General features: G+C 37.0%; 2 protein-coding genes across 2 annotated transcripts; one reads left to right on the plus strand and one right to left on the minus strand.

Moving 5' to 3' along the window:
• The first annotated feature begins 766 nt into the window (after nt 1–766).
• On the plus strand, nt 767–5691 carry LOC122411632 (spermine oxidase-like). The gene is made up of 5 exons (XM_043420588.1): nt 767–858; nt 2166–2516; nt 3450–3967; nt 4123–4401; nt 5445–5691. Exons 1-5 carry the CDS (start codon nt 782–784, stop codon nt 5636–5638), a joined length of 1419 nt encoding a protein of 472 aa, XP_043276523.1. The 5' UTR covers nt 767–781; the 3' UTR covers nt 5639–5691.
• A 299-nt stretch (nt 5692–5990) lies between these two features.
• Ddc (aromatic-L-amino-acid decarboxylase) lies at nt 5991–19255 on the minus strand. Its single transcript, XM_043420587.1, has 9 exons — nt 19001–19255; nt 13624–13715; nt 12735–12855; nt 12284–12397; nt 12044–12163; nt 11090–11219; nt 8977–9446; nt 8043–8243; nt 5991–7794 (listed from the first exon to the last, which is right to left on the minus strand). The coding sequence occupies exons 2-9, from the start codon at nt 13701–13703 to the stop codon at nt 7588–7590; spliced, it is 1443 nt and encodes a 480-aa protein (XP_043276522.1). The 5' UTR covers nt 13704–13715; nt 19001–19255; the 3' UTR covers nt 5991–7587.
• Between the last annotated feature and the right edge of the window lie 1103 nt (nt 19256–20358).

Genomic DNA, 20358 nt, shown 5'->3' on the forward strand with positions numbered 1-20358 from the left:
CTTCGATCTCATTTCAAAACCAAAACCGTCAATTCATTCGAAATGCAGCAACCGGTTTTGAATTATTTGAAATACTGGTGAAATTGAAAGTTTCATTGGTCGAGCTAATTGTTGAAATGATAATGAATTAATTTTGATGGAAGGCATCGAATATATTGGAAAAATATGAATTATCGGATGTATCTTTTGTGACTGAACACCTTCAGAGTTCGATCGAAATGTTGACATTCGATAGAGACATTCAAGACAGTAGAAAGTCTACGAGGTTGAGGTCTTGGTCAATTTTGACAGTTTTCTCTTAGCAACGTTTCCTACACGAGAATAATAATAAAAATTCATAATTATTGACATGAAAATTCATGGAGTTATGAGGAAAGAAAGGATTAGCGGGAAATTCGTGAGTTGAGAAATTGTATATTCTCGATGAGATGCTCGTGGGGAGATTCCGGATTTTAGGATGTGGACTTCAAAGATGCTTTTTAAGGTGAGCTCGTTGCACTTCGCATTGGTCGAACTATAAAGGTCAAAGTTACCTAAGTTAACCACAAACTTTTGACGGACCTCGGTAAATTAAAAACCGGGATGAAAAAAAAGTTGTCACAGGTTGTTTTCGACGGAGAAATGCGGTGGATGGGCTAAAGATACGAAAAGTACATGTAGCGCTGGTGTACCTACGTCATCATGCAACACGAGAGTTGCCAAATTGGAAACTTGTCAACTGGATCCCTGCATGCTGGATCCATGCAAAATCGAACCTGCTGTTGTCATAATAGGAGCGGGAATGGCCGGCTTGTCAGCAGCACATCGCTTGGTACAATGCGGTCTACAAAATTTCACAATACTCGAAGCCACCGACAGGTATTATTTTTCCAATTATTTCATTACCGATTACATAAATTTGCATTTTACATTTTTTTTATTTACAAATTACAATTTATACATTTACAAAAAAACGCAAAAAAAAAGAAATTACACAGATTTACATACAAAAGAACAAATTGCATGAAATTGCATAAAACCAAATTACATAAATGACGATCAAACGACCCAGGCTATAAATGATCTTTCAATTATTTCATTCGTACAAAATAATGCAACAATTTATCCCTTTAATTAATATTTATTAGTGAGCTTCAATTCGATCAAACGAGTTTGCTCCAAATTTGTTTTATCAATTTTTTACGAAGTCATGAAAAATCGTTCATGCTTATTCGATTATGAGGGAGTGATGAAACACAGTTGAGTTAGTTTTTGAAATAGAGCGTTGGAAAATTCACTTGTCACTGGTCGTTGGAACAACTAAAAAATGGTTGAAGAAAAAATTAATCAAATCGATTCATAAATTGCTTAATTGTGGGTACAAGAAAAGAATCGCTATCTTGCAAAATATTGGGCACATTGCAAGTCGGAGTGTCGAAGACTAAAATGCACAAGTTCTAATTTACCTATAAAATTATTTGTTTGCATTCATTATTACATTGCATTCAATTATTATTTGCATGCATCAAGGAATTATTGTCAGAAAATGAACGATCAAAGTTATGTACCAAATACAAAATAATCGACATCGCGTACAAAAAACTCGAAAAGTTTTCGAGCATGTAGCAAAATTTTACCATTTACTTCGAATCTACACTGCGTATTTTCTCTGACAAGTACCCGAGGCACCGCCCGAATTTTCAATCGGTCTCCTGCATCATTTTTATCGAGTTGAATCTCAAAAAAAAATCAACATTTTAAGATGCGCACGGTCAATGGTGAACGACTGTTTTACGAATAAGTCGAGAAAACACACAAACAAAATGAGAAAAAATGTTAAAGAAAACTTATTTACAAACTGCTTAATCGCTTAGTCCTACTGAAATTTTATTCTTCAAACAGTACAAAATTTGTTGATTAATTACCCACTAAAAAAAGCAGTGAAACGTCCTTTTATCGACCCACTTTTTTATTTCGTTTTTCCACTAAATATTACCATGCAAATCCCGTGAATTGCGAATTGAAAACGATGAAATTACACCGAAAATCGTCAAACTGCTATTTCGAAGCGTGATATATCCCGAAAAAGATATTTTCAGGCACTCGAACCTGCATCTTCCAATAGAAACGACAGAATTCGATAATTCAAAAAAACGCGAAGAGTTATGAAAAAAAATGATTTTTAGACCAGGCGGCAGAATCCACTCTTGCTGGCTCGGTGACGTTGTCGCGGAAATGGGAGCCACTTGGATCGAGGGTGGCTGCGTCGCCAACCCAGTATTTACGTTAGCGGCCCAGGAAGGTCTGTTGAAAGGCCCTCTGGTCAGGCGTGAGCCGGGCAAAGGACTTTTTTGCACGAGCGATGGACGAGCGATCGATCTTCCGGTCAGCATCACCGCTTACCACACATTTCGTCAGATCGAGCAACAGGCGGCGAGTCTTTTCACCCTGGGCTGTGGAAGGGCTCACGGTTCCCTACTCAATTTTATCGGTGTCAGAATTCAACAGGAACTGCACAATTTTCCTGAAGATCAAAGGTCCGAAGCAATTTTCAATCTATCGATAACCTTCAACTCAACCATTTTCGATCGACATTTCTTTTTATCACCAAATTTTTGTATGGAAAGTCTGGGAATTATTTTTGTAATACTTGACGACAAGGTGCCGCGACGTCTCTAGATTACGTTGATTCTCGTGAATCGATGAGTTCGCAAGGGTCGTAAATGTGCATCATCTCGCCCGAGGTCGATGTGCCCCGTGTGACAGTATTGACAATTATTTTTATTTGCAAAATGCACGGAGAAAATCCTCTGGAAGCACTTGAAAAATGGCAAGATCTTCCATTTTTCCAGATCTTTGTACGGGGTTCTTCTTCTTTCTGTTTCAAGTAAGAAACGTCAGAGCTACGATAAGTATCGCTAAAGCACTTCCGCCAACGTGCTTCCATGGTGTTAAGGTCCGCATGGCAAATATTTGACCCTTAAAATTGAGAAGTCCTTTCCAAGACTCTATTCCCATACCACGTGTTTGAAAATAAATTATAGTAGCAAGAAGATCACGAAATAAAAACTCTGCGATAGTGCACTGAAAGAGGATCTGTAAATTGAAAAAAAATTGAATTGTTTAAACCAGAAAATCGTTTGCACGAACTACCTTGATAAAACTCTGTAGTAACATTAACCAAATCGGTTTTATTAGATCAACTATTACGTGTTCAAGTTTAACTAAATTTCATCAATTTCAACACATTTTCGTCGATCACATTTGGTCAGTCAAATTTACCAATCCTTTTTTCAGTCCGTTGCTAGGTCTTCAAGTTTGAATAATATTCGAGTTCACAAGTTAAATCGACGATTAAAGAATTTCGAAATTCATTATCACTGTAACTGATATTTTTGACATAGTTTTTTAAGGTGTTCTTACGCGTCCACTGATTTCATAATTTTCTATTTCGAACGATCAACGAATAGGTACGATGCGGCCCGAGTTATGTACGGATTGAGCAACTGTGTTCGTTGCCGATGCGGGGAGGATCTCTCGATGGTTTCGGCCGACCAATTCGGCAGCTACATCGAAATCCCGGGAGGCAATGTTCGCGTGCCGCTCGGTTACGTCGGTGTTTTGGCTCCGCTGCTCCGTGATCTTCCGAATTGTTCTTTGCGCTATTGTAAACCCGTGAGTTGCGTCAGATGGGGTGCTGTGAGCGATTCTTGTCCAAGGGCCGTTGTAAAGTGTTGCGACGGGGAAGAATTCTCCGCCGATTATGTGATCGTCAGTGTCCCACTCGGCGTACTCAAGCACCAGCACGACAAGCTCTTTTGTCCTGCTTTACCAGCCGAAAAAACTGAAGCGATTTGCAAACTCGGTTACGGATTCGTGAACAAAATCTTTCTCGAGTACGCGAGGCCCTTCTGGGTCTGGAGAGAAGGCGACATCCGGTTCGCTTGGTCACCCGACGAGTTGTCCGATCGCAATGATTGGCTCAAAGGTGCTCCACTTTGATCAAGCTTTTTTACACTCAATTAAGTCCCTTTATGCAAAAGCTTTTCTTTCGATTTCCAATCACAGTTATCGCTTTCGTCTTCAATTTTAACTCCTTTGAAAGTTGAGAATTCACTCGTTTTTTTCTACGTTTGAAAAAAGGAATTTCTTGCATCGAAGAGTTGCCGGGTTCCCAGCACGTCTTATGCGCCTGGATATGTGGACGCGAAGCAGCCGAAATGGAGTTATGCTCCGACGAAGAGGTGGTCGAATCCATTACGAAATTACTTCGTCAATTCACCGGAGATCCAACTCTTCCTTATCCGTCGAATCTTTTGCGAAGCAAGTGGTGCATGGATCAACATTTTGCAGGCTCGTACAGCTACATGGCGATGGACAGCACTGTTGGTCATCAATGCGACCTTGCCAGTCCTTTACCAGGTTCATATTTTCATTACAAAGACTATTCGCATCCGCAACAACTTCGTTGTATCCTGTGAGGTCCGTTCGATTATTTTCGCAATATCGAAAAGTTATTTACATGCGAAAGCTGTACTATGAAACGCAGACGTTTTGTCGGTGAAAACGATGCTGCTCATGGCTTTACGGCACCGTCGAATTTGTGGGAAAAATAAAGATTACAGGCTCGTGGAGATAAACATTTTTTTCCAATTTTTTTTACAATTAATTATTTAATTCCAGTCCATATACAGAATCGACGGATTCGGGTTCGTTCTTGATTTATTGGAATCGTAAAATCATTTCTGGTTTAAAATAAAAGTAACTGCTGTACTGCATGGTTTTCGGAAAGTAACGAAGGCGAATTCGTGAGGCTTTTCATCTTGGCTTAGAGAAATGTGAATAACGATAGATTTGAGAATCCATTAACCGGTAGATGCAAATTCTCGTGAGGAGGTACTTTTATTGGGATGTTTTGGAAAATAATCTTGAGTATTTTTCAACCGATTTTAATGTAGAATACTGTTTTTCGTATTCCAAACGACCCTCGAGAAATTGAACTCGTAGATTTTTCCCAAGTCCATTCGTTTGGAAACTACAGCAATTTACTGGTGAAACGGTTTTTTGCATCAAGATAAGCTACAACAGAAGTATCATTCTTAGAAAAAACATTAAAAATTACGAATTATATTTTTCGATAATGGGGGAGTTTGCCATCATTGGATATTCGGACTTATCATTTTATGGTTTCGCAAACCTATCGTACCTATTGTTATTTTTCATTAGCAAGACATTCCCGCCGTGTCCGAGTTCCACTGAAATGACGCTTGTGCTTTGTACTTGGCCTAATACAATTGTGAAAATTGAGCACTCATTCGAGTAGCAGTAGATTCGAATGAAAAAGGCATAGAGAGCATTTTCCAGTCGTCGGGCTCGTAGGATTCAATTATATGCGACAGATGTTTTAGTTTCTTTAAATCCGGAGAAAAAAATCCAGTCTGAATGGAGCTCGATTTTGTTTTCAGGTACTTGCGAGCCAGTAGCGCCTATTCTATTGTTCGCTGGTGAGGCAACAATTCCTGGCCATTACAGTACTGTACACGGGGCACGATTGAGCGGCATTCGAGAAGCCGAGAGAATAATACAGTTAACAAAACGTTTCGGTGGACCGCCAAAGTCGGTATCTGAAACCTCCTGCAAACCCTGTCCGGCTTCATAAATTTTCATGTGTTCTTTTAACTACCCAAATGTTTGTACGTGTATCGTTTTTTTATCGAGATTTAAAATATTTTTTGATAAAAATCAATTTTTCTTCCAACACTGCATTTTTATTGGACGTTCAGTGAGCGCAATTATTTTCACTTGCTTTGTTTTTTTCAAATGCTTTGCGTACAGTGAATGCTCTTTTTTATGTAGGACATTTTGAAGACTACCGAAGGTTCCAGAATTCAATGAAATTCATTAAGGTTTTCACTAAAAATTACAATGCAAAACGTTTTTACTTTTTAGATTGGGAATTATAAAGGTGGTGGTATTTTTTTCGAATAATTCAACCTGAATGAAGATGAAAATAGATTTGCACGACGATCGTTTATTGTAACACACTAATCAACAATATTTTCATTCTATCGAACAATTACATTAAGAATTTTCTTTTTTTTTTGACAACATTGTCATATCATTAATGCACAATACGATGATTAATGCGAATCGCGATTCCAGTTCAATATCGGTTCAATATTTTTCTTCTTTGTGTCAATTTCAAAAGGTTTGAAGGATTTTCTTTTTTATTTGACTTTTTTTTTCTATTTGTTTGGTTTTGATTAGGTTCATTATTTGTTTCTTGCTTTGTGAGCTTTTCTCAGAGAATGAAGGAACCTTTGAAAATTATTTTTCTCATTTTCTAAAATAATCGTCTTTTCCACTGACCCTGTTTGGAAGGTCACAATGACAGGATTTTTTATCGTCGGAGTGGTGTGAAGAAAATTAGAACAAATTTCGGATCTGCGATTCGCAATAATTATCAAAAATACTTTACAGATAAATACAGAAGAATAAGTCGAAAAAAATGTGACACGAAAACGAATTTATACTCGTTGGTCCCATGATACCAAGAGAAATTTTTAATCTCTTTGTCGTGGTCCCTAAAATAGAGTTTTATTGTCTTGGACTGCAGCTATGAAACGCGAGCGCATATTATGAAGAATAAATTCGTGTATTGCCTCGTTGATAAAATTACCAATAAATAACGATATTTGCTACATAAATATTCAAGAGCTTGTTATTTTCGCTGTTCCTGAAAATTATTTTTAGACATCTTTTTCCATGTTCATGAACGCTCGTTTTATAATACAATACACTTATGTACATTCTAACCTTCAATTACATTATATTTTCTTCTCGAATTTCACTTTTTCTGTTAAATCCCAGAAATTTAACGTATATCGCTCTTTTACAGTAAGCGAAGAACATCGAGTTGTTTAATTTACACTATTTAGGTGGGAATTTTTCGAACGCACCCAGCGACAAAATTCAACAAGATATTTTTGATTTCTGATCAGAATAATAATCGTCCATTATTTGACAATTATTTTGAAATCTACTAAGTTTTTCTATGCGATCAAAACTATTATTTTTACTACGTTGGATTATCGCTCGTCGTAGGAACAAACTTAGGAGAAAAAATAGTGTTTTTCGGAAGCGCTGAATTACAACGAATTTTTAAGTCAAGTTTCTCGTTTTCCGCCACGTTGTGCGGAAAAGCATTGTTGGATCTTATTTTGATAAATTGAAAAATAAATACGTCCTGAAACAATAATAATTCGTACAGAAGTGCTCGAAAATTTTCTTTTTTTTTTTTTTTGTTTTGTTTTAAATTAGATATTTTTATAATTTTCGAGTTTTGAGAGAAGAGCATAAAAGAAATGAAAACTCACTGTTGTTCGATGAAGAAAAAATTAAATATTCGCTCATGATTCGCGAAATGAAAAGGCTTAATTATAAAATGAAGAGGATTTTTACTGAATGAAAGTCAAACTGTAAAGAAAAAAGAGAAAAGTATGAAAAATGGGGGGAAACTAGTGAGAAAAAGTGGAGAGAAACGAGTTACGATTGATTACATGTAGCAGGAGCTAGAGCTCGACAGCCACGTGTTATCTGAGCCCGCCATCACTTGGGAATGGATTGTTCGTCGAGCAGTTCGTCAGCGCGGAGTTTTATTTCCCGCCAAGAGCTTTGGATATCTTTGCTCTCGCTGAATCGCGAGCATATGGCAAAACGAAGGAAGTACATGTCTTCGATTTTTGATGGGACGAGGTGAATATTTCCAGCTCCGTTGATCTTCTTCAAAAGGGCCTCGTTGACGTCATTCGATGCCTAGAATTTTTAGCGTGGTCAATCGATATGAAAGGAATTAAAAAACACGAATCGAAATCGAATGAGTTTTCGTGGAACAATAAAAATGACATTTTATCGCGTGGGAATGAAAATTACAATTTACCACTCAATTTTTTTTTACGAGCATTAGTTTTGCAACATTCGTGAAACAGAGCTGACTAAGTTCGGAAACGAAATTGAAAATGAACGTTTTTCGTAATGGCAAGTTACTTTTTTAGTCCAAGTACCTTAAGTCGGAAACAAACGAGGCCGAGGACAACTTCTGCAACAATTTCGAATCGGGGATCCCCACGCACGAGAGCTTCAAACTCATGAGCCTGTGAGACGTGGCTTCTTATGAAGTTTTGGAGATTCTCGACACCGTACAATCGCAAAACGAACCAAAGCTTCAGAGCCCGGAAACGACGTCCCAGAGGGATCTGCCAGTGCTAAAATCATTTCGATGAAGAGCACGATTCAATTTTCATTTCACCACTCATGGACCGAAAATATATAACCATTTTCATCACATTTAAAGTATCGTGCAAAATGATCGAGATTTTTTTTCATAATTTGTTTTATCTTTTTTATCGTTCACATTTTCGACTCAAATTCCGGTGGAGAACGAAGAAAATTATTTTTTCTTGTTGCTTGAATTGTAGTTCGTTCAACTTCTACGATATTTCAACTGCGGTTGCTGTACGAATAAAACAAAAACTGTAATGAAAGTTTTACGTTTTTTCGATCAGCGTTTTGTAAAATAAAACAATTTTTTGTGTTAAGGTAACTCCGCTACTGCACGCTAGTCGAATGAGTGCTAAATTTTCAAAACGCTTTTAAACCAAGTTTAACGTACCTTGTCTACATGTAAAAGTATTAAACACGATATTTTTGCAAACCACCAACTGATATATGCAAATTTCGACGACGAGTGAGAGTGTCGTCGTCGAAATTTGCATTAAATAGTTGACGGTTTTGCAAAACTGTCGTTTTAATATTTTTACATGTTCATAAAATATGCTGCAATACAAATCTACTAACAATACGTTTAATCGGTACGTTAAACTTGGTCTAAAAGCGTTTTAGAAATTTAGCACTCATTTGATTAACACGCAGTGCAGGGGATACCTCAATTGAACAAATTGTCATAATAAATAAAAAAATGAAAGAGCGTCTACTAACTCGATAATCAGGAGCCGATCCTTGCTGGTCGTGTTTGAGGTAAAGTGGATCAACATTGAAAGCGTTTATAACCCAAGTAGGATCCTTGAGCCACATCGCAGAACAATCGAAATTGACGAGCATCCATTTATGCGGGTTAAAATCGAAGGATTCGGCGTTTTCAATGCCTTTCATGAGGTAGCGAAACTCGGGGCAAATGAAAGCCGAGCCTGCGTATGCGGCATCAACGTGAAGCCAGACACCTTCCCGATTCGCGACGGGTCCCATTTCGTCCAATCGATCAAAGGCGCATGCGGCAGTCGTCCCGAGTGTTGCAACCGCGTAAAAAGGTATGAGGCCCTTTTCACGATCCTCGCGAATTGCTTCGGCCAATGTTTCTCCCCGTAGTTTGTTTTTCGAATCAACCGGAAGCAGTCGAAACTGCACACCACCGAGGAGGCCGGCACGTTCCACCGAGCTGTGAGCTTGACCTGGAAGCGATTCGTTATTCATCAAACATTCATCCATTTATCACAGTAATAGAAATTTTGTGTTTCATTTTTTCATCGATTTGCATAGACTGGCCCGGGGTTTGAGTCTTTTCATATAATTTCCGCCTCAACTCGCTCGATGCTCGTTTTCAATTATCGTGTCTGCCCGCAGGGTAAAAACGAGGATATTCCTTTGTTGTTACTCTTCTCAGAAACGGTGACAATTATTTGGACCAATTTTATCATTTCATTGACTGGTTCCGTGAAAAATCAACTAAATCACTTTTGTAATCTGCCATTCGTGAGGACTTCCCTCCTTAATTGGTCCTTTTATCACACCACTTTTTCTTTTGTTCTTACAACTTTGCAGCTTCAAAGAAAACGGTGATTATGCTTTTGGGTTTGTACGAGGCCGTGCATGGCTAAAGGTCTGTCCAAGGATTGAAGTTGCAACCTTCATAGATCACCGAATTCACACACCAGCAACATATTCATCGTTGTTAAAATTTAAAACATAATATTTCCTTAAATTTTCTTTATCATCAATTATGTCGAGGGAATAATCGAATAATAGTGAGTGATGTTAAAAGAATGTTAATCGCGGTCTTCTCCGTTTACCTATACGTTCGGTTTTATTTGGTAAACGAGAGACGTAACTTTATCAAATTGCAATTAGCATTGCACTGCACTGCATTCCCAATCTTCCACTGTGCCAGTATTTCTCATTAATCTTGAAGGAAACATTCACTTTGATCATGGAGAATAGAGCAGAGAAAGCAGAGGAAAGAATCTGAAGAAGAAAAGCCTGCAGTTCATAATTAAGCAGGTCTTCCTCAGAGTATTTAAAGGATTTCGATAATAAATGAAAAGAAATTCATTATCGGTCTCATTCTCTCTGTGCCTTTCGTTCTCGAGCTTTCGAATGGAAGAAATAAAATCTGTGTGCATTGCAGTCTCAAAGCGTTTTCCCATGACGTTTGTCATTGAGTGAGATTTTCGCATAAATGTGGGAGGGAGCAGTCGTCGTGGAGTGTTATGGGGAACGATGGGCGCTGCATAGTCCAAGCTCGAATAGCTCGAGTGGTTATTACCGGTTGCTATGACGACAAAGTGCTGGCTGATGAAGTGCCTGACACTCACACACGTGCACGATAAACCCCTACTTTCATGGGCAATATTTCGACGCGACATATTTTCCGACCCTCTATTCTTTCTCGCCTCTATATACGTCGCTGGGCAAATTCCATTCCATAAGTCACTGGTTTTTGGGATAAATTTACTCCGAAATGTGTGAATGCTGTTCTAAAAGTGAGGTTCACATATTTTTTTATGCAAAAGGAAGTCAAATGTGCTTTCGGTCCAGTCCTTTTGGCGATATTTACAGTAAATCGAATTACAGTGCTGTTTTCCGGGGTATGTCAGTCTCTGTGGCGATGACCCAGGAAGGAGGAGAATGACTAATGGCTTGAGAGGGGTTTCAACTTGACTATTACATCCACTTTTCCAAGGATAATTCAATCAATGGGAATAATGGGAAAAAATGCGTGCATCAAAATATGCAAAAATACGTATCTGACAATTTTTTACCGCGATGAACCGTTGAATCATTTTGAATGAATAAAAAGCTGCAAAATCTTGCTTACATGAACCATAAGCCACCAATTTTCCAATTATTTCGGGCTCCTTCCAATCTGGATGTTCCTCTTTCACTTCGTGAAGCTTTCGTGCCTTGGCACCCAAAAGAGCGACGAGAGTTGCTTCACTAGCTGTACCCTAAAAAGTTCGTATCGAACGTTTAATGATGATTTAAACTTAATTCGAATCATTGTATTTATTGGTTAGAAAACAGGACACTTGCTAATTCAGAAGGTCAAAATTCAACGAAATTCACGTTTCGATGAATTTGAAGTAAAATATCCTGACGTTAATTGGTTAATGAAAAAGGCGCTTAATTACAATTATCAAAATTCACTGAAAAAAATAACACGACTCTACAAAAAAATGTTGTTTGTCCTAAAGTTAATTTCATGATTCTGTGGTTAATTGTGTACAAAAATGAAGAAAAAATACCCTTATTTCATATGAAGTTTGCTTTTGTGATAGTTATAATAATAATAATACTTATTTTCATGTTTACATAAAAATTTTCATTAATTTTGATACATTTAAACATATCCCGGGATAAAAGTTGGGTTCTTACATTCACACAGTGTGTGTGAGTGATAAATAACAATCACGTGTTTTGTACAAGCAGAGAACATTGATTTATGTGGAACAACAGGGCCTGTGTTCATTTTTGAATCATTTTTTATTTTTTTGTAAGCGAGTTTGATAGTTAAAATGAATCAATATAATATACATTTATATTCGTATGGTTTATTAAAAAATAAACATTCAAATCAGTGATTTTCAAAAATATCGTTCAACTGTTCTCCTGGATACAAAAGCAAACTTTTTCATACGAAGCAATTTTTTTTCGTTCAAATATGATCCAATCTACCAAAATTTCATACTTAAATATCAATGTCAAATTTTGCGTTGACCCGTGTAATTGTTCCGAGTAAACATATTTATTCATTCTTTTGTTAAATAAAAACCTGAATAACGCCACCGCCTTTTCCTCCGCTGCAAGCCAAAAATTCGTTTGGAAGATCGAGCATTTTTCCCAGCCAATCGAGCATCACGACTTCGAGCTCGGTGCAAGCCGGACTTGCAATCTGCAATACAAATAATTCACTTTATTTCACAATATTCGTATCAATATCCTTGAGACTCCAAGGCTTTTTACGTCGAGAAATTGAAATTTATTCGTTTTTTTTTCGGCGTTTCTTCTGTACCCAAGTAAATCCGATGCAAGCGATTGCTCCGCTGAGCATGTCAGCTACGATGGCCGGATAAGATTGAGCAGTTGGAAAGTAAGCGTGGAATCTTGGGCTATGCCAGTGAGTAACCTGTTGAATTAAATTCACGAACGATCATTAAAATTGAACGAACAAACGAAACTAATTTCAGAGCAAATTCTTTGTGAAAAATTGATTTTTTATTTCTTTTGAATTACCTTTAATTGTATCAAAAAAAGTAAGGAGCATAAGCGTTACAAGAATCACTCAAATTTCTGGATTATTTTAAAACACATACATTCATGATATTCAGACATCTTTGATTGATTAAATTTGTGTAATAAATTATTGAATTGAGCCGGATGTTTTTTTACGATACTCCTTTCCGTTTTATGATACTTTTTTCCCGTTTGTTTGTCTTATGTTTTCTCTTCGAGTTCTCACTTACACCTGGCATAATAACTCGTTCGATATCTGCCATTACGTCTTGCCATTTTTCTGGTGATTGAGGAGCTTCGGTTGGGAGCAAAGGCTTCATGTATCCGGGCTCAACCGTTGGCAATACTCTCCTGAAAGAGGCAAATTTTGAGCGTGTATTTTTGAAATGAACATTAGAGAAGACTAATTTTCTACGGGATAAAAATTTTCAGTGCAGCGAAGGAATCACAAGTTCGCAGAACCAATAGTGTAATCAAGATAATATTTTATTTAGCTATTAAGGGGTTTACCCGAATAAGAATTTTCAAAAAATCGATTTTTTTATTCCATTTTCGGAAGTGTACATATTTAAGAGTATCATACTAAAAATTTTTTATAAAGATCTGAGCAGTCCAAGTGTACTTTTGAACGACGTTTACTTGGCTGTCTGAGCGCGCTAATTCGCACCGCCCAGTGCACCGCGTGTCTGCCTTTAAGCGCGTTTTTCTCAAAATTACGTTTTTGGACGTTGATCAAATCCCCGAAATTATTCAACCGATCCTTACCAAAGTTTGACCACAAAGTGGTCTTTTTTTGCCCGTCTAATTAGGGTAGATTAGAATCTTAAAATAAAACCTTAAATTTAAAATTTTCATCGTTCTGTATTGCAAACACTGGAAATGCACTTGGCAGTCGATTTTTTTTGTCCAAAGTTTTTATAATTATGTTTTTTTTTCTGGTAGATGTACAACTTTATTTCTTCTTATAATTCGGTATATCGCAATAATAATTTATTGCGATTGTTACGATTAAAATCACATGAGGACGATTGCTAAGACGAGCCTTGATCCAAAATTCCACATGTCTTCTTAACTATGACAATTATCGTCTCAAGTTTTTATAACATATCCCATACTCACCGATCACGAATGTTCTCCAGATAATTGGCGATGAAATCCGCCATTTCCTTCGCAAAATCTTTGAAACTCTCCGGATCCATTGCAATCGAGGTCTTCAAATGGAAATAAAAGAAACATCTTACATTCTGTGTCCATACTTTGTCTTGATATATAGCGAGGATAATGAGGCTACGCGTAATATCTTTTGATCTATTCATTGAGATGGTCATTAAAAAAAAAAAAACTTACATTAGACAAAAAACATATCGAAAAATTTCGAAGTAAAGTAGTCGAATAAATTTATTCTTTATGAACTCTGAAATGTTTTTAATTTTCCACTAATTACAATAACGCTAATTGGAATAATTAAAAATGTTCTCAGACGAAAAAAGGCTCTCTGAAAAATTGAAAAAAATGTCGAACGACGCAAAACATTTGTGCGAGAGCTTCATCCAGTCGCGATTTTTATGAAAACGGTGTAAATTTGCCAAAACTATAGGACCAGGAAAAAAATCATAATTCAGTCGAAACACGATCGTTCGCAATCGACTTACGGCGACAGGATTAATATCTACGATGTTGTAACACCGAACAGTGTTGTAGGAAGGCGGCTTCAGTATCGAAAGGTTTTACATGTACAAGGCTGATTGAGAAACATTCGTAGCTATGCCGAATTTCATAATAAACAACTTGGCGAGATAATCGTTTTTGCCGATTAGGTATGATCGCTCACTGCATTAGCTAACGCGTGCGATCATACTGAACAGCGTACCAAGGAGAGTTTTTTTTATTATTGTTAAAATGATATTTATTATTTATTTTATTATTGTTAAATATTTTTGAGCCCAGCGATGACGGTAAAATGATAATTATTTTATGTAATCGCTGTAAAACTGATTTGAATGGAGTGAAATATTGAAAATATTGAAGCCTGAAAGTAACTATTCCAAACTACACCTACATTTATGCGAAAAATTGTAAATCATTGGCATTATGAAACGCGTTTATGAATGATTACGCATTGAATGTTCTCTGAATAAACAGTGAGAATAATTGGCGATAAATATTGTTATTCTCGATTACGAACTGCAATGAAGCTCGATCATACGTGCACCAGAGTCGCTCTTAATTGTTTTTTCCCTTGAATAATCATTCGAAAGAATGCGTTACGGGAGAAGAAAATGAGAAATTGCGTCCGAAGGAAAAATGTGTTGACGAAGTGGGAGGGGATCGGGAGAGTCTGTAACGTCATAATTGTGCAAAGTTACGGTGGTCGACAAGGTTGTAAGAGTGATTCCTTAGCGCGTTAACGATATACAACGAGGACTAGTGAGAAGCGAGAAGCGGCTAGGTGAGGGCTCCTCTGGAGGGGAACCTTTGCATCGCAAGTGTGCGCGAGTTTCAGAAAGCGAGTGTGAACAAATCGCGTATTAAACGGAGAGCGAGACTCGAAGGATTGGCCAGTGTATGGTTATGGGTGACCGCAGAGCTGTTCGGGACTTTCCTATGTAAGAAAAAAGGGAAAAAAGTAAGAGGAGCTGACGTTCTCGAGGGAAAGAGCAATGACCATGACTCATTTATCTTAACGAGTAGATATCTCACTTTGCTGTCGTTTATTTCTCTCGTGCTCTTTCTTTCCCCCTGATTTTAGTTTTTTTTTTCTCTTTTTATTTCTCTTTTACTCTCGATTTATCCAGTCCACTGTGCCGTTTAATTCGTTCCTATTGTCGGGCTCTCTTTTTTCTTCTAATCTTTTCATCCGTCTCACCTTTTTCACTTTCGATCGTTCTCATTCTCTCTCCGTCTCTCAAGAACACACAAGCTGCATAATACTCGCTTCAGTCGTTCTTCTTTGACACGCTTGTTCGTTGCCTTCATCCTTCTATTCGCTCTTTTTCACCTCGCTCCAGTGCTGCTGGCCTTTCTGTCAAGTTTCTTCGACTTTCCTTCTCTCTCGCTCCCTCTTTTCAACCTCACTTTAAACGCTACGATTATCTCCTGTTATTATTTATTACGTGCTCCTATATAACTCTCCATCTACGCTCATAACTCAAACTCCTTCTCTAAACGCGGTAGCAATCATTTCCATTTATCGAGAAAAGGTTGGTTAAGGTTGACAACCGAGGACGTCGAATATAAACAATCGAGTGATCGGACGCGTCCCTTACAAGGTTCGATTAAATACACTTTGTTTCTGCACTTTTAGGTTCGCGTTCCAACTTTAAATTATTAATGAACTATTTAAATTGCTCATTTTTTAAACACTTTTTTGTTTTCTTTTTTTTTTTTTTTTAATTATATATTTTTTATTATATATATAAATTATTACATTTTTTTAAATTAAAAAAAAATTTGTATATTTTAAATTTAAACGACAAATAAACAATTTGAATAAACAACAAGCTTCAGGCTTCAAGCTTGTTTATTTAATTTGTTGCTCAAGTTTAAAATATTTAAATTTTTATTTAATTTAAATATATTTGTATAATATGTAATTTTTATTGTTTGTTAGTAATTTGATGTTATAGTAAAGCAAATGTTTTTTTTACTAAGAACATCAATGTTTGTTTTACAACTTTGGTTCACAACCAAAAATTCCAACGTCATCCGAAAATTCATGATTTATTGAATTTATGGCTCTCTATATAAAGAATTTTAGTTAAAATTCATTGGAAAATAAATCTCGGTTGACCTTGTATCGGGGTGCGGTGAATGCCTCGAAAAAATTAAAAACAAAGGAAAAATTTCAATGTCGATTATTCTTTATTTATGGTCTGAATGAATGTTTTCATTTCACGGTCTATACGAGAGGACTGAGTAGAATTTTTTCGTATTTAAAAAAATGAGAATCCCTCGGTGATGGAAATTGAAAGATTAGCGTAAGATTTTGAAGGCGGGGGGTTCGAAGTACCGCAGGCGGGATTTCTGATTTATAGAGATCGCGTACAGGTTCCAAGGATTAGCTCAATTTCTCGTTCGCTCGGAGATTAAACGATTCAGTCTCGTTTTATGACGTATCGCAAGGAAACCTGCTGAGAAAAGTTGCACTAAAGAGACTGAATTTTATTGTACGCGTCGTTTGGAATTCGCGGATCCAGCGGCTCAATTATTGCAATTTTTTTTTTCGTCACGATCAAATTTGACGTCACGCTATCACGTGGGATTTCCCCGTTGAAGTTGAATATTCATTCTCTTTGCTTTCTCCACAGATCTTCGGGGAAATTCCGGCTCTGCGCGTCATCGGGAAACGGCAAACGCATTTACGTGTTTTGATTACCGAAAGAAGCCGCAATCACGACGCGGTTGCGAGAATGAGCAACAAAGAACAATTCTTTTTGGTTTTCTCGTTTTTTTTCTACCCCCCGTGCACCGCCCGGTTTTTTTTACACACGGGCAATGCGGTTGTTACATTAAAACAAAAGTTGACAAATGTGGAGAGCTATTCGAGTGCACAATGAGCGCATGTCTTTTCTTGCCCTTTTTCAGATAATCAAATACAATTTAACTCAGGAAATGAACGAGGCCAGAGTGTCGCTTGAACTATTTTATTTTCTGCAACTTTGGGAAATTAGAATTTTCCGCGCACTGGTTTCGGGCTCGTAGGAGCGGGGGATGAAACATCGAGTCCGTAAAAGAGTTAGCGGATTTTTTTTATCTCAAAATTTAGCGTAGTATTAGGCGGGACATCATTCGCATTTAGTATTTCTAGAAAAGCAAAAAGTCTACATGTTAAGTGACGAAGACGCTGCTGATGAACGGTTTGCCATTTATCGAATTCGACTTGAATCCGATTCTGTTTAAACCATTAATATTTGCTCCATATTTGCGCCACGATCCACTCTCGAATCCATATTTTGTTTGGTCACTCCAAAATTTTACTTGCATTTATGAAGAATTATTCGAAATTACATCTTTTTCGAGGATCATACGAGAGTGCGAGAGTACAAGAAACAAATGAAATTTGAAATCGAATTTGTCGAAGGGGTGAAAAATAATTTAAAAGATCATCAGTTATGACAAAAATTCTTATATTTTTCCTCCAATTTCTGATTATGATCCCATAAGAGTACCCGATTCATTTTTTACCCGATCTCTGTCCATATGCTTTTTTCATGTGGTGGATTTTGTGATAAAATTCTTTCGCTAGAAATATCGTTGAAACAAAGCTGGCTGCGAATAAACGAGACTTAAACAAATCGTGTTTTGATTCTGGTCCACCCGTACCCTTGAGTCATATGTATGACGGTGAAAGGGAACGTTTGAAATCTAACTAAACCAGGATGTAAAACCTTCAGAGTTCGTAGACTCGTACGAAACATGTTCCAATAGATTTTCCTTCTTTTCTATATTATTTCTTATCAGACCTTGATATTGAATGAAGTGTTACAAAAACGAAAGATAAGACCTTCATGTGCAATATTTTGCTTATTATTATCTTCGAAATATCACTAATTAATAGTTATTGCAGCGATTACGTTGAGTCATTTTTTTTATACCGAGTGAGTTGTGACATTAAACGAGTCCGAATCGAAAGACAAAGTAAATCGATTGAAATAATACGCAAAACAACCATTTTGCATCGAGTTCAATTTAATTACCAGTTTTTCAATTTATTGGGCATCAAAATAAGTTGAAAAAACTCTTGTGCGTTGGAAGTCCTTGGACACAGTTGAATTTTCGTACGGTTAATGAGAAATAAGAAATTCGTGGATATGCAGAAATAGTGAATTGAAAATGAAGAGATGAGAATCAATGTGAGATAACACTCAAAAACGCTATCGCTCCGCTAAAGAGTCTCTGACAGCAACTCGTCATATCTTATAAATGTACTTGTCTCAGAGTCGCTGCCGCGACTCTAGATCGAATTGTGGTTTCTCCAATTTGTTCTTCGTCTGTTCAAGCAGAAATATTTATCGATAGATGGTTATTTCAGCACGATTGATTTTCGATGGATTTGATATGATTTTTTAATCGCATGGAAAAACCATAATTTGGGAAAATCCGCACTCCTTAAAGATTTAAAAACGACATAGATTGGTGAAATAATGAAAAACTTAGTACTTTGAAAAATGTATGAGTTCTGTAAATTGAATCTATTTATCAAGAACGAGAACTATTTTCATTCAGTTCTTCGAGAATATTCGCTGTGCATACATTTTTTTGTTAGCAGACGAATCCTGTTAGTACTAAGATCGAATCTTTTAATCGCATGTTAAAATCGAGACGAGAATATCCTTTCAATTATTTAGCACAGCTGTCAAATCCGAGAAAAGCTGCATTGTACAAATGATAATTCGAAGGAAGTCGAGACTGGTTGAGTTATCGCGAAGTTTGAACGAAAAAATTGACGTAATATTTTTCCTTTGCGCTGACATAATTTGTATAAATGTGAACTTACCGTAGCGATGAATATTCAATAAAAGTTTATTCGCCTTCGATCGCCTTCACTTTTTAACTTATCCGCGCTCTGCAACACGCCGTTTGACGCGACTCTCGAAAGATAAAAGACGCTGATTTTTTAAATTTACGTCGAAATTGTAAATGTCACAGAGCGATAGAGCGCGTAGTCGGGAATTTCAAAAGAGAGACGGGGAATTAAAAAATACTCGCGAACTGGCCTCTGTTGGTGGACGAAGAGCCAGTGTCGTGAGGCTTTACGCGCGACCACGTTTTATGTCGCTCTCCCACTACCGCCACATTTATTCACTCGTGATTCTTGCCTGTCGGCCAATCCTTGTTCGCTCGAGATTCTGCGCTCGTGCTGGTACACTAAGATTGATAGTGGCATCGTGATAAGGAATTCGCACATTGTTTCTTTTCTTTCGGTATTGCATTCATGTGCGTTCCATGTCATTTCGAGTGACCTCGACTAATTGAAAAAAAGTGTTTTACCATTATGCGCCTAGAGCGTTGAATCGAAATTCGATGATCTTCAAAAAATTTACCTCAAAATCACACAGCGAAATACCTACACAAAGTCCTGTAAATATCATTAAGCTATTTTATTACTGTTTTGATAAAAATTACGATTCACTTGAAACGTTGAAATGTTGGGACACAGGAGAGCCCGCTTTCGCGCATTCGGAGTTACTGTTACATGGCAATTGAGTAATAACTCAATTCGTTTGAACTTCTGTTGAATTAAAAATTATTTAGCCTTTTTGCTAGGAGATGCTTTGCTGTGCTTTAAATAAATTCATCCGGACGGCAACCTGCGGAATTTATTGGAAAGTTTGTGTCGTTGTGCCATCGAAAAATAATAAAATCGCGTTAGTTCTTTCATAATTTCAACAAACTTATTAAAATTTTCGATTTTTCCGAAAGTTTTCTTCGTGAAGATTGTCGAATCCGATGCCATTCGTTTTTCATTGGTTTTCGGGAATAAGTTAATTGTTAAATTTTATCGTTGAATTTAAAATTACTATGGTCAAAGAGTTTCGAAATTTGAGGCCTGTGGTAGACCGAATGTCTTTTAAATGAGAATTCGGGAGTTGCAATAAATTTTGCAACGACAATAGTTTCCCATTTTTTTCCACGCTTCTAATGTTTTCAGGAAAAAACGTTCAGGAAAACTGTGGCGAATCTCTGTCGACACGGCCGGATATTTATAGAATGAACATTAAAAAGTTCCACACTATCAGAAATCAGAAAAATTACTATCCATAGCGAACGATTAATGCACCAGCTGACGCATGATTGAGCAGTCACTGATCCAAGTATCGGCTTTCCCCCACCAAGATTAACCTTAACTCGTAT

Source organism: Venturia canescens, chromosome 5 (genome assembly GCF_019457755.1).
Source record: "Venturia canescens isolate UGA chromosome 5, ASM1945775v1, whole genome shotgun sequence".
Lineage (NCBI taxonomy): Eukaryota > Metazoa > Arthropoda > Insecta > Hymenoptera > Ichneumonidae > Venturia > Venturia canescens.